The sequence below is a fragment of the Buteo buteo genome, chromosome 24 (assembly GCF_964188355.1).
Source record: "Buteo buteo chromosome 24, bButBut1.hap1.1, whole genome shotgun sequence".
In the NCBI taxonomy this organism is placed as follows: domain Eukaryota; kingdom Metazoa; phylum Chordata; class Aves; order Accipitriformes; family Accipitridae; genus Buteo; species Buteo buteo.
The window spans coordinates 8,974,683-8,989,499 of NC_134194.1; the positions used below are offsets into that span (position 1 = coordinate 8,974,683).

The 14,817-nt window shown below is 40.7% G+C and overlaps 1 protein-coding gene across 13 annotated transcripts in view; it reads left to right on the forward strand.

Moving 5' to 3' along the window:
* SGCD (sarcoglycan delta) overlaps positions 1 to 14,817 on the forward strand; it is a 431,589-nt gene that overhangs the window by 323,422 nt on the left and 93,350 nt on the right. For all 13 annotated transcript variants that reach the window (XR_012654342.1, XM_075057001.1, XM_075056999.1 and 10 more), the window contains one exon: positions 4,006 to 4,107. Coding sequence is in view for 12 of the 13 variants with exons in the window: in XM_075057001.1 (XP_074913102.1) it covers positions 4,006 to 4,107 (102 nt within the window). In the remaining variant the exon portion in view is untranslated. The remainder of the gene's footprint in view (positions 1 to 4,005; positions 4,108 to 14,817) is intronic.

Here is a 14,817-nt window from a genome sequence, read left to right on the forward strand (position 1 = left end):
AACTTTCATATATATTCACTGTAGCAGAGTATGACACTTATTTGTTATTAAACCATATAATTTAGGGAGGATGAAGATGCTTTATCCAAAACAACATGTGAGGTAGTCTTTCATACAGTTATTTGGGGATCTCTGTATAATTCTGCAAGCTGCTTACTTTTTTCCTAATGGGAAACAATACATTAATATGATTTAATAATGATTTTACTATAAGAGGCGAGGATACTTGTTAACTTTAAACTGAGATTGCAACCTTTGCTTGTTTTTTCACCTGGTGACCCAGACTGTCACTATCAAAAGCTGTCATCTTTAATGATGAGAAACATAAGAAGCAGAGAGTTAATTGTGGTAAGAATCAGTGCTAAACATTGCATCCTGATCCCCCAAGCACCAGGGAAGTCAAGAGATAATGTCTGGTGGGTGCAGCTTTTATTAGTTTTGGCAGCCACAGGGATCAGAGGTTGAGAAGGATCAAAGGCTGAGAAGAATAACATGGGGAAGTGCCTCTTTTTCTCCAACCCAGTGGAGAAAACCCATGTACACCTACTTACATGATATAAATCTGATGTGTTCTTGATGTTTTGGTGGTAGTACATTGTCCCATAGGCCTGATACCTCTTTTGGGATGTACAGGACCTGCTAGCTGTGAGCTGAATGTCCCATATGTATGGGTTTTGTATATAAAAATCCTGTGTGGGACACTTGGGTAAAGTGGTAAAGGTAAAGGAGGGGGTAAAGGAGAGAAAGGAAGAGAAACATGCAAGAGAGGAGCAGAGTAGAATGCTGGATCCGTATCACTATTTAGGATAGAACATAGTCATGAGCCATCGAAATTGCTGGTTTCCCATAGCGTCACTGGTGACTTGAGAGGTCCCTTTATCCATTGGTCCATGTTACTGGTAAAGTATTGCCTCACTTCAGCTCAGGAGCAAGCCCTGCAAGGGGTCAGGGTTGCGTATCCACAGAAGTGGTCGTTCTTGCAGCTATATGTGGCATATACCAGCTCGCACAACCTGCTACTTTTCATAATTAAACCAGAGAAGACCCTGAAATGTGAAAGCCCTCAGGGCTTGTAAACTTACCGAAATATCTATTTTGGGAAAAAAATTGTAGTTTTTTTAGCAGCACAAAACATGTGAGGGTCTGTGGATAGCTATAATAATTCCTGCTCACTCAAATTGCAAAGACTACCACTATCAAAATTTAATCTGGGCTCTTTGGTGCATAATCATATTTCACTCGTTTTCCTTCATTCTTTTGCTTGAGATAAATGAACCCCTTCTGTGCCACCACCAACCCAGAATTGATAAGCCAATATTTTACACCCAGGACAAGGAATGTAGCAAACGGCACTTTATGACCCATCTCTCGCTCTCCTCCCTTCAATAATCAATAGCATTTTCGGCATATGTCTCTGTTTAAAGTTTGCTTACAGCTTTCATTTCAAAATGAGATGACAGTGGTCATTTTATCACCCAGCGCTCCTAAGCCTGCCTTTGTTCATAAGACACCATGCTCTGGCAAGAAAAGTATTTACTTGGCAGGGTACACCCTGGGAATGATACTTCTTGGAACGGGAGAACCTCTGGCAAGTGACCAGTGTCACTGCTGAGCCATGCTACGTCTTTGATTTTTATCCCTCCAAATTCATGTCTTTTGGCAATAGTTCATACAACTCTGTTTGGCTTAGCCATTCACCTTTAGTGACAGTGATTCCTCTTGTGGTGCGGGAGGTGCACGTGCAATGGGAGGAAGAGAAGTGGACATATGTGGTTTATTTTTTGCAAGATGTATGTCCAAGTACATGTGGTTTTCCTGGATTTTCCTGGTCTTCTCTTGATCTTTTAGGGCTTCTACCCAAGTACATACCCCTTTCCTCTAAAATCCCTGAAACAGCTGTGAGTTAGGCGCTGAGGTGGCTCTTTTGCTTTGGACTTCAGTGTTTAAGGACATGCCTAGCAGCACTTGAGGAGGCAGCCCAGTCCCTCTCAATGAATCCCTAAATTGCATAATGAGATGCTATGGAGTCAGTATGGCATGTCCATATTTATAGATCAGTAATTCCTCCAAATAACTACTTCTGCCATCCTGTGTTGTGCATGACCCTTGGTTTCAACGTCTCTCTCACTAACATGAATCCTGTTGCGTGGAAGTGCTGATGTGTGTGTCCGTCATTGCAATGTCCTCTGCAGTCTGAGCTCCAGCTATTGTAGGTCTTGTGATTTTTGTATCCTGCCTTATCCTGGAGGCCTTGAGGCATCGTATAGCATCATCCTTCTTCTCTAGCCTGGAGAAACAGGGAAAAAAAAACAGGTGGAAAGATTCCTTAAGGAGTATGTTTGAGGATTGTCATGGCAGTTCATGACTACCCAACTCTTGGTCATTTCCCAATCTTAATTTATACATGTGGAGACATAGCTTTTGCTAGCGTTAGTCTCAAATCCTAGTGATGTCAGTCAAATTTATGCTAAAAGGTATTCTTCAGACCATCTTTTTCTCAGAAAAGACCCAACTTACCTCAATACTTGCAGACTTTGACAATCACCCTGAATCTTAGAAATAATATTTTGCATTTGATGTGGTTTTGATTATACATTCACCTGTGCAATTCCCTATCCACACCATGTTTCTTACACACACACGCCCCTTTCTAAGCAATTATAGCCTAAATGAACCTAAATCCCTCATCTTAGTAAAAGTTACGACTTTCACAAGTTAAAGGTGAAATATAGTTTGGTCAAATTCTGGTCTAAGCCAATGTATCCATATACCTGTCTTATTGCATAAAAACTGTAAGAAAAACTCATATAAAATTTTGACATCTATTTTATTTGCTATTATAGTTTGTCAGATGTTTCGTTACATCTTGGACACACATAACTAAGCAATTTCTAAAGAAAAGGGACTATTTACAGTCATCTGCTGGAGACCTGCAGCCAACACTTCATGCCATTTGTCAAGAAGATTTTTGCTGTGGAAGCACAGGGAGCGGTGGATATTGGGGAGCCTGGGAGGGCTGGGGAGAGGGTGGGGACTGATAGCGCAACTATGAAATCCGAATGAGGAGAGGGCAGAAACACATGTCACATGAGTCACTTAATGCCTGGCCGATGGACTTTGCAATGGTTGTTTGAAGGGCACAAGAATGACTCAGGAGACCCAGACATTTAGTTGTAGAGGTTCAGGTTGCTGGGATGTGCTTGGGCTGTGCAAGGAACAGAGCGAGGGCTCCAATCCTGCGCTGATCATTGTGGGAGAGAAAAGGCAGGAGTTATCCCAAGACAGGAGAGCAGTCTGTTGGAAAGATATTCCTGTTGTATCATTGCTTCTCCCAGAGCAAATATTTGCATAAATGTATATTCCAATAAAGCTGTGTAGCATCTTAACAATATCGAAAGCGCAGGAAAGACTGAGACTGGAAACTAATCAACAGGTTTCCACATCTTTCTGCTGTAAGGTCCAATAGCCCTAAAGAAATCCCACCAAAGAGTCCATGTTTTGCAGAGATTTCCCCAAATAACAGGGGTCAAGTTCCCTACCGCATTTTATTGCAATACTCCTACAAAGCAAAACTTTACTTTGTTGGTTCAGTGGAATTAATCACATATTCTCTATATGGCGTTCAGTAGAATTAATCACATAGTTTTTATACAGATTTGCTATGAATGAGAAAGTATATGAATATACAGGCAGCCAGTGAATATTCCAGTGAATAGTTCCCTGTTAACACAGAGCATCGCTGTGTCTCTTTGAGTAGAGACGACTAGCTTAAAAGAACATCTTTCATCTGTGTAAATGGTTTACTGGGGGGCACTGAAGATTGTTCTGAATAGAATTTTATTTTCACAGAAACAGAGCTAAAAGGGTAACACAAGTAATTGCATTCTCTAGTGTCTCCCAGTGCTTTACATGTTATCCTCTATGGAAAAAAAAAATCAGCTATTGGCATCCTGGTGAATTTAGTAATTTTAACTAATGGGGTTGTTTCTTTTTTGTCTGTTTTAGGATGGAATGGGGAACCTGAGAATCACAGAAAAGGGTCTAAAGCTCGAAGGAGATTCAGAATTCTTGAAACCTCTCTACGCCAAAGAAATCCGGTCAAGACCAGTAAGTTCTTGGGAAAGGAATAAGCACGTTTCTGTAGCCCTAACAGTAAGAAACCATGAAGTGGCAGGGTGGTATGGTTATTGGATAAATTACTTTGGCCACTCTATACAAATGTAATTTGGGGAGTGAGACAGTGGGTGTCCTTTGAGGACTTCATTTGGATACTTTATCCTCTGGGCAGTTGCAAAGTTGATATACGTGGCTTTAGTTTGTGTAAGCCACAGTTAAAATGCTTTCAGGACCTCTGAGGTTTCACCTTGCCTTTTTGTCTCTTTTTGAGATAAATCATAAACAACCCTCAATTCAGAGATGTAACATTTCCGAGGTAGAGGGATGGCAGGCAGTTCTTAAATCCAGCTTGCGTTTAACTAGTTATTCCTTTTCTGCAGAGAGCAGAGAGGTGATGCCTTGGCACAAGGGCCCGATCTGTTGCTAGCTGGCACAATAAACCCGTAGTATGTGCTCAGTCCTATCTCATGTTGTGTTTTAAAATTATGTGCAGTTAAAATTCAGTGCTGCTAGGAGAGACTGCTTGACAAAAGTGGCAAGGATGTTAACAACTGAAAATGAGAAAGAACCCAAGTGTGATTGAAATAGCATTTTCATAGCAGCACTTCATTGACTGTCGGTGACTTTTGCTCTTTCTAATGTAGTCCTGTTTGTCCTGAGCAGCTTTAAAATAACTGAAATGATTCTAGAGAGTTTCCAGGATCCTTCTCAGAAGATGTCATCTGTCTTGTTTCCTGATCCAAAGTGTTAATTTGAGTCAGATACCAACCTTCCATTTTGATAACAATGGCAGATAGCTAATTAAATAAAGTTAACATCCCTTTATCTCAGCATTTCAGTGCTCTTGTAGAAATTGGAACTTGTAGCATAATCAACACAACAGCCAATACAATATCCGATTCAGTTATTGAAGGTTGTAACCTCTGTAGGATGGCTAGGAATTGATTTGAACAACCATAATCCTTTAGGAAGAGAAGTTAATAAGAAAATGTTCATATCTATAAATGTTTTCATCCCTGAATTAAAACAGAACCGTAGAACCTTACATGTCATACACTTTCTAACGTAAAATGTGTGGGAAAGGTGCAGCACTTGGTTTGATAAATAGACTGACAAATCGCTACTTACATTTCTTTTTCTCTAGTTAGAATGCTGGAAATAATATTTGATTACTAAGAGAACTGAGAACCACTTCTTGCTACTGGGGAGTTTACTGTTTTCATATTATCATATTGATCTACATTTTAATACTACAATGGGGACAAAAGGTGTCCCCTTCTTGAGGTTATGAAACTAGTTTCCACACCATTGACAGTTTAATGAATGCAAGGAACAAGAAATATAAGGTAAGGCCTCTGTGTGTGTTCCTTGCTTTATCCCTCCTCCAGGATTATTTTTGCTGTTAGCCAGAGAAGGATCTAGCTGCAAGCCAGAAAGTCTCATCTCCAGCCTAGTGAGTTGGAGCATCCCTGCTGGCTTCAGTAGATGAGTCCTGGAAACTGTATTAACTGTATAGTTACATAAACAATGCGTATAGTTTCTCTGACTTCTCAGAGAAGTTAAACTGGACTAGCCTGTGCTGGCTTTCAGGTTGCTCATGCTAATGCTGGAATTACTGTTGGGCTGGGAGCAACAGGGGCGATCCTATTGATTTCAATCAACTTGTGCTGTGTGTGAATTTGGCCTCTTGTAAGCAAATGAAAGGGTTGCAGTCAATCAAAGGATGATAGTTACAGAAGATTTAAAAATATTATTCAATAATAAATGTTATATTATTTTGAAGAACAGTAGTATGACCCCGTTTTCTCTTGGAGGGAAGTGTACTAGCAGTTCCTGAGCTGGATGAATATTGTTACAATAAAGTGCCAAACTCAGCACTCAGTAGTACAGATGAACATCCGTACTAATTCCCTCGTAGTCTTCTCTGGGTTTTCAGAAGTGCATAATGCACCTTTAAATATGCAAAGTGTAACTGAAACAATATGACAAATAATGGTAAAGAGCATCCCAGAAATAAGTTGACATATAATATTTTTCATATGTTTAATTAAACAACCTAAGAGTTGTGTACAGTAATAGATAATGGTTTTATATAAAGCTCAAAAGACTTTCAGACACTAGTTATTTATAGGTGAATTTCATTTAAAAAAAAAACACAACAAATTTAATTTCACTGTCATTCTGTGTAGCAGCTGAAGGGCTGTTGGTGCTGCGTGGAAGTGGCAGGGGAAGAACTGCTTTTTGTGTAAGTGGCTGCAGTCCCATGACCTCCGTGGAGTGGGTTTTCCCACTCGTGTGTCTCTGCAGTGTGGCTCCCCATGCTGCCCTGCTGCAGGCAGAGCTGGGCAATCCCTGCTGAAATATCTCCAAAACATGAATTGTGATAATTCTTGAAAGCCTAAATTTGTCACTGGTGCCTTTTCTTCTCTGCTGCACCTCTTAAGTCCCAGGAAGGTGGTATTTAAAATTGCACACAGACTTGCTTTCCTAGGAGCTGTGTCTTCTGGTTTAAAAATAGTTTTGGATTTCCAATTAGAAGTGGATTTCTTTTTCATATTAATTTGGCAGGAAGGGAAGACCAAGGTTTAGAGAGGAGGAATAGCCCTCAAATGTTATCCAGAGAGACTGGCTCTGTGGGAACTTCGGAGTTTCTGTAGTTTGTGCCTTAAAGAGCTCTAGTAGGTACTGCTCCCTTCATCACCCCCTCAACAGAGTAGTTGCATTTAGCTGTGCTCCTTTCGGAAGGTAACTCATTGCAACTGAAATTACAGCCAAGAAGAACTAAATCTGTTGTGCTGTGGCATGCAATTGGTGACAACCCAACAAAGGCATCTTTCTAGGAGTCCCTTCAAAAATGTTAGCAGAAGGATTGGACCGACGTGCTTCAGTCCCATCCCAGAGAAGTGGCCATTAAAATCACTAATATGAACTGGCTTCTTAAAGCTGCTTCCAGCTGGTTTCTTTCTGCATCACTGCTGCCTCCTGTCTCAGGAATGACACCTCCCCAGGCTCGCTTTCCTTTTCCCTCATCCATCCAAAAGTGACCCCCCCGCCAAATCCCTCTGTCTTCATATAACGAGGGTCCTAGTCCTGGCTCAGTAATACTGGGTTTGTAGTGCCTCCTGGAACAGGAGCCTGTTTCTAAGCATCAGAGCTTGCAAATAAAATAACCTTGTTACTGCATGAGCCTAAGGTTTATCTGGAGATTAATGAATAGTAACTGGTGGTAGCAGTGTTTGCACCCTTGTAGTCTTGTTTTAAAGAAATGAGATAGATGCATTCCCTTTTCCAGGAGTGTTCAGAGCATCTTAAACTCCCAGCTGAACATATTGCACACTAAACAGTATTTTCCATGCCACTTGCATGGAACATGAGCATCTTGCTGCCTTTAATTAAGAAGTTAACTGGACCATGAAGTATTGCCTGCGTAAATAAAAGTGATTTGTACTTAGTCAAAAAGGTGCATTAGGAATCCTTGCATTTCTTTACTTGCACATAAATTATGGAGATTATTAAAAATTGGAAGGGTCATCTATAAACCCATCTGTAGCTCAGCTGCACTGTCACTCTCAAAATGTAGCTGTCTTTCTAACTGTTGTAATTTATTGTGGACTATCATGTGAACCATCTGCTTGCTTATAAATCAGACAAACTTTGACTGAAAGTTGCACGCAGCAGCACAAATTGTTAATTTTATGTGCTGGAAAGGAATGGCAACAGTTTTGTGGTCTTCAGTCTTCGTTGCCTTAATTTAAATAGAAATTTAAAACTGGAAATTTTCCTGCCTTTGTTGAGAAGAGCTGCTAACAAGCAGGTTGCTTGAAACTTACAGTGAGCCCAGATTTAGCTTTCTTAGTGCAGTTGGGGTGTCACATCCGGGTCTGTAAGGAACTTGAAAGGGGCAAGACAGAGAACAGGCTATGTGTATTTTCTATTCCAATAACAACAGAAATAAAATCCTGTGCTGTGATTATACAGGAAAATCAAGTGAATTACTTCTCTCAGGAGCTGTGTGACAACCAATGAGATGATAATCTCAGCTTTAGGAAGCAGAGAAAGACATTGCCATGATAGGATTAGGATGGGTTTGCCCTTTCAATGTTCATTTCAAGTGCATAGATAGAAAAAATAAACTCCAGTTTGCAAATGTTTACACCTGGGCTTAAATTTTCTTACCCTGAATCCTTTTAAAGGCAAGAGTATGGATTTGCCTGACAAAGATTTTTTTGCAGTATAAAGCTCTTGATTTGGGTCCTGCCTGTTCAGCTCTCTTGCAACCTCTCATACGGATGTGTGGGTCTGGGAACGCAGGTCTAAACACAGGCACCAACCTTTCTTGCCTGTCCTCTGCTACCTGGGGGAGCTCCAAGCTATTCTGCCGTTGCGCAGGTATAAGTGATGGCAAAATTCACTGAACAGATTTCGACGAGATTTTAAGTGTCTTTCAAAAGAGATCTCTTAGTGTATTTAGCTGGTTTCATGTTGAAGGTCTGCTTCCCATTATTTTTAATCAACTGAAAAAAGAATTTAAAAGAAGAATCCTGTACACCAAATTAAAAACCCTGAGGCAAAGTACAGTGTCTTTTTTCATTTTCCTTTCTTTGGGTGATGTTAGAGGTCCCTATCCTGCTCGCTGTGGCAATGAGTGTCTCGCTGAGAGCAGCATGCTAGCTCAGAGCATTGGAGCAAACCTGGTCTCATTTGAAGCCGTATGAAATAACTAGTGACTACAGTGGAAGAAGGACTGGGCCTGTCATTAACACTTGGCTGTGATTCTGCAAGGGCATCTGTTTGGCCTGAAAAATTCACAGTTGTGAATTAGGGCTGATAACTGCTATTCCCTTTACTGGTGTTTAGTAAGTTCTCATCAGCATAAAAGCTAGACTAGCAAGTGCATAAAATATGGTTGTCTGCACTTTACATTTTCCCCAGCCAGTATTTGAATGATAGAAATTTTAAAGGAAGCTTTTAAGAGTAATAAATAATTATTTTGCCAATGTACTTGTCTCACTATGTTCAGATCTGGAAGAAGAGTGGTATAATTTTAAAGCACAGAAGCAGTTCTGTAATGGACATACTCTTTTGTATTATTTGCTCTGCAGGTCTACCTGCCTCAAAGCTAAAAATATGCACTGAAAAACAATAAACCATGTATTTGGATTAAACAATGACATGTGCCCACAATGGGGCATACCTGCCTCATAGCCCTAAATACATATTTATAAACAATACAACATACTAATTTGGATTAAAAGGCAACATTCACTCATGAAGGAAGGCAACACAGGTGGCAAGATAATTGCAGCTTTGTATGATGCTCAAACTGTATAGTAGAAATCTAGCTTTCAGTAAAGGCTCAGATAGATAGCGTGAAAGAAGGCTGCTATTTTTTGACACAGGAGACAGAATAATTCTTTTTCTTCCTTTGTCAGAGTTTACAGAGCAATAAAAGGATATTGAATTAGTTCCTGATGATTTGGTCTATCAAAGTGCTTAAGGATTTCAGCACGCTCACTGAAACCATCACAGGGTGGAAATGAAGTTTGTCTCACCATGCTGCTGTCACTTAGCAGTCCCTGCGCACTCCCACCACCTCTTTGGCCATTACTCTTCCCAGTGTTTAACTATTCCCTTAGTGACCGGTTTTTCAAAGAAGAGAGGAATCTTCTGGTTTGCACATTATGATACGAACGAGCCTTTAAGAGCTCCTGGCAGCTCACGGAGATGTTGGTCTCCTGGCATTTGCCTCTGGGGCAGTTCAGCTGCCACTGTAGCTTCGGGTAGAAAAAACTCACACTATCTGAGGTTGACTTCTGAAGCACAATACTTCCTCTAACTACATCTTCATAGCTTACTGTTTCTTGGTTGATTTTTGGCAGCAGATGTTAAAATTTAAAAAAAGAACAAGGTTGCTAGTGATGACGCAGCCAACACAAGCAAGCTTCTTGCAGCCGTGCCTGGCCATCTGATATTCCCCCTATAGGGTTTGTTAAGCATTTCGTTGTGGCACCACTCCAGATACCTTGTTGTTAGAGTCTGTGCCAGTGTGGTTTTGCTATAAATGTCTCTCTCAGTTTGGTCAGTTTGAGTCTTGCTTGCCCGACAGCTATCAACAGAGAGGAGAGCTGGCAGTCAGCAGGACAAACAGTAAAAATAAACAAAAGCAGCCGAGCAAGTTGCAAAAGGGATCATTTTGGCAGAAGCACCCTCACCTGATGCACGGATATTGATGCCATCACTATCCAAAGCAGATATGAGTATATGTACGGCAATAGGCTGTGGGTGTCCAGTGGGATTTATAAAACTGATATACTCTACCCCTAATAAATTTCATTCTTAAGCTATAAAATCCAGAGAGCCTACTTCAGACTGAACCTTGGTTGCCCCAGAGCTTTGGGGGCAGTTAGGGACTCCTGTGATATTTCCAGTGTGCTGAAAAGGTGAAAGTTTAAGTAAATTTTACAGCAACTGTGAAAACATTTCCCTTTACCTTCATAGTAAAATTGGCCAGAGGTGTCTCAGCTTTGAATTTTGAAGGAAATTTTGTAGGCTGGCTGAAGGGGTACTTCCAATAACACCAGAATTACATCTTGCTTTGTCTGTCCCCCATTGTTTGTCTAACGAGCTGGTGTTACGTGCCGCACACTGAGAGCACAACAGGGAACTGAAGTATCCCACCAGCTGCAAAATCGGAATATCCCAAACAAGAGCAAGAGAGGAAGCTCTGAAGTAAACAAAGTTTTTGAAATAACTCCACAAGTTGCATTTCAAAGCAAAATCTCGTGGAGGCCGCCTATGGCATTTTGAAAAGGATTTCATTAAATGTTGCTAACTTGTCATAAGCTCTCTTAAATGGAAGGGTAATGGCTCATAACATTTGTAAGCTTTTTAATTTCATGCAATATGAGCAGTGTAATCAACACCTATTAAAGTCAATCAGCTGTGCCAAGTGGGCTACCTACCTCAGCTTTTGTCTGTATTTTCATCATGGGTACACCTCTGAACTAACTCTGGGAACAACATGTTTGTACTTTCTTACCCTAACATCAGTGGTGATTTTGTGTCCAGAAAACCTGATATGGTCATTGCAGAAGTATCTGAACCCGTAAGCTAAATAAGCACTTTATAGTCAGTGGTTTTCACCTTCTAGGGAGGGAGTTTGGGCCGTGGAGTTGATGTGAACTAGTTAATAGCTGGGGAGGAAGGAGATGGAGAATTTCCCAAATGATCTCCCAACATGTTTGACTTTTTCCCTTTGACAGGTGAAATTTCTCTCCTTGAGCTAGTAGTGTAAGGAGAGGGGAGCTCTTCAAATCATGTGTTTGTTTTGCTGTTCTGATCTGATTCCCATCTCCTCTTCGTTTTAAACATTTGCAGCTGGACTCTGCAGTCATAAAAACAAGTGATGTGCATCACAGCTCAAAGTGAGCCGCAGGGTTAAAGCTGGGTGATCTGTGGTCTCTAAGCTTTTGCATTGCATTTTTGCCATGATCCCAGAAATTGCTTGCATTTCAGCTGTGAAGAGGAGGACAGTGGGGCTGAGTTTTGTGGTAGGGCTGTATTTCCACGGAAATGTTGCAAATCAGGTAAAGTGTTTTCAACTGAGTCGCGTGCCTTGAGACAGGAGTGCAGGCACTAGGAGCTAAAAGAATAGAATAAACATTTGATTTAGCTTATTCCCCCAAAAGGAAAAAGAAAAGATGTGGAATTATTGATTTTAAAGTTGAAAATAAAAATGGCTGAGCTGAATGAATTTGGCAGGCAGTTTCTTGCCTTCCTTGGACATGTACCATTCTTCCAGTGTCTGTTAATTCAGCTTCTGTTTGGCATCTTGAATTTGCATACTATCTCTCTGAATTAACTGAGAAGCTCCTGTGAAGCTCCTTTTTCCTGATTAGCTGTTTATTATTGTGGCCTCTCAGTATTCCTACAGGCTTCTATACCTTCAGGAGCTGTACATCATCCTTATTTTTCTATGTTTAATCTTATATTATAAAAAATAAAAGGCACAGGGGGCTACTGGGGGATTTATGAGTGTGGGACACATCAGTCACACCTACTGATTGTGGGATTTCTGTTGCTGACTTGTATTGCCGGACAGGTATTACTGTTAAAACAGAAGCTCTGCTGGTAGTTGACTACAGCTGACCTGAACCAGCCCATGGGATTGAACGCATTCATAGAGTAGCCTTGAATTCTCAGTCCAAAACTTGATCCAAATTTCATCTTAACAAGCTGTAGCCTCAGAAAGAAGTAAGCCTTACAAAGCACCTGAAACTGCTCAGGGAAAAACGTGTGCGATTGTGTATTGCTGCATTTCTCTCTCTCAAGGGCAAAGGCCTTGAGTTTAAGGATTTACTACGTCTAGACATCGCTGCTGACGATCAGGATTCTGGCTGCTTTGGAAAGGCTAAAATATAAAAACAACTTCTTAATGCTAAAAATGGAAAAGGAATAAAACTTTACACAGTATGGATAGATAGAAGATAGAGACAAATAGACCAAGGAAACACTGAAAGGCAAATAGCAAGATCCAATTATAAAGAAAAAGAATGTTTTTCTGATATTTCCAAGAAGCCTCAAGAGCAGAGCTTCATGTCTTCTTACCACAGGACAGCAAACACTACTGCAACTCTTCTGCTGATCAAAACTATCGCAGCAAAGTTATGTATTTTATAAGGCAACCGTTACTTGACAAGACAAGCTGTGCTGTCGTTAGGAAGTGCAGGCACACACAACTGGTTTTACAGACAGTTCAGTTTGTGTGTTCTTTGATTTGCAACATGAAAGGAAAGCCAGACCTTCCAGGTTTCATTTACCAGTTGCTATGCCAGTAATAAGAATTGCTCTGATTATTGTTTCTAAATGACGGATGTTGAATTTAGAGAAAGAAGAACGCAGGGAAAGACAAGAACAATTCTAAATTTGCTCCTGTTCTTTTAGGGCAGATTGGTTGAGGGTCTTGGGAAAACTGACTTGCTGCTTTTGAAAAGAAAAATAAGATTTCTTTGGCTGTTAACATCTCCCTGGTTGGAACATCTCTATTTTTGATCTCTGTTTGTCTGAGGCTGCGCCTGGCTGTCTACTCCCATGTACACCAGCGTCTTTCAGGAAGGGACAGTCCCACGCCAGAATTAGTGGCACAGTGTTGGAGTGCAGGACACTACTGTACGTGTGTGATAAAAATGGCTATAAATCTAGTCACAGAGGTAGGCATTCTGACTTGTCAGTGAATCATTGACTTAGGCTTCAGTCCAACCAGATATTTAATTATGTGCATAATTTACAGACATAAGTAATTTCATTGACATCACTAAGGCTATTCGCATGCATAGAGTTGGGCGTACGTTGTGTTCTTTGCTGGGTTATGCCCTGTAATTTCTACATATACTGCATGTCTGTGGCAGAGCAAAGCCACTGGCAGGAGTCCATCCTGCTGGTCCCTCTACAAACATGGGACATACAGCGCCCTTTCCTCCAAAAGGCTTTACATTCAGTAGGTAGACAGAGAGTGGGACAGGAGATAGGGATGAGAGTGAGGAAAGCGTCTTGCTCATTCGCTCCTACAGCAGCTGAGGATTGGTGTGAGGAGTCCTGTGTCCATGTGCATGCTCATTTTAGTAGATCACATACCCCAGGTGTAAAGGAGTGTGGTGATAGGGCGGGCAGATATTTTCAAATAAAAGCTGATATGATAAAAAGTTGTCCTTAGCGGGGGTGAAAGAAAGCAGTTTCCATGGTGCCCATTTTTTGTTTGTTTCTGTTTTCATTTTTTACTGCAGGTTTTCAGTATGAAATGTTACATGTGCATTGATTTCCTCTTGATTTGCTGTAATTCTGAGTCCAGTGAACTTTTTAGGTTTGCTTCCAGTCTGGCCTTAAAATTCTCTGAGGCAGGTTGTACGAAGTATTAACAGGGAGTCTGCTCCTCATTTCTCTCTGAAATGGAATAACCTATGGTACAGAAAGAAAATTCAAGGTGTTTCAGCTCACAGTATTTCTTCCTTGTTTGTCCATCAGGAGATAGTCATTGTTTGCCATCCTTACATAAAATAGCAGGAGATTCCTCACTTTCAAACCTTAAATTTTCCCTGAGCAGCAGTGGAGCTAAACCATTCATGGCTTTTGCCTTCTCACCACTGAGGTTCCCTAGATAGCATCAACTGTACAGTGCTGCTGTCATTCAACTTCCCCCAGAAACATCCCTTCTAACGATAGAGACACGTCCTGCTTTGGAAGGTCTTTCTTTATGGTCTACAAGGGAAGGTTTTATTTAAAGTTTATTTCAAATGCAGCAGTGCTAAAATTTGATTTGTAAATCACTGTCTGTTTATGAAAATGTTGAGTAAATGCATGCCAAGATTTGCACAGTATCTTAGTCAGTGCAGGATATTCTATTGGATTTTTAATTCGTAGGCTAAAACTAGGCAATGAAAATTGCTTTTATGACCTAAGCTTTTTCCTTTCTCTTTCTTTCCAGCGACAGCTTGATACTCTGCTTCTAGTTCTTTTTCTCTGTGAGCAGAACAATATACTGTTCCATTTTCTCTCTCTTGATTTAGACAAGGGATGGATTTGTCATGGGGCATTTAATGAATAAAAGTGGTTAACATCTGAGCTCTGCTTCTCTGCTAAGAAACCAGCAGCAGCTGCAAAAGATTGCCCTTGAATGGGTGGCTACTGATTTGGAGAGAAGCTTGC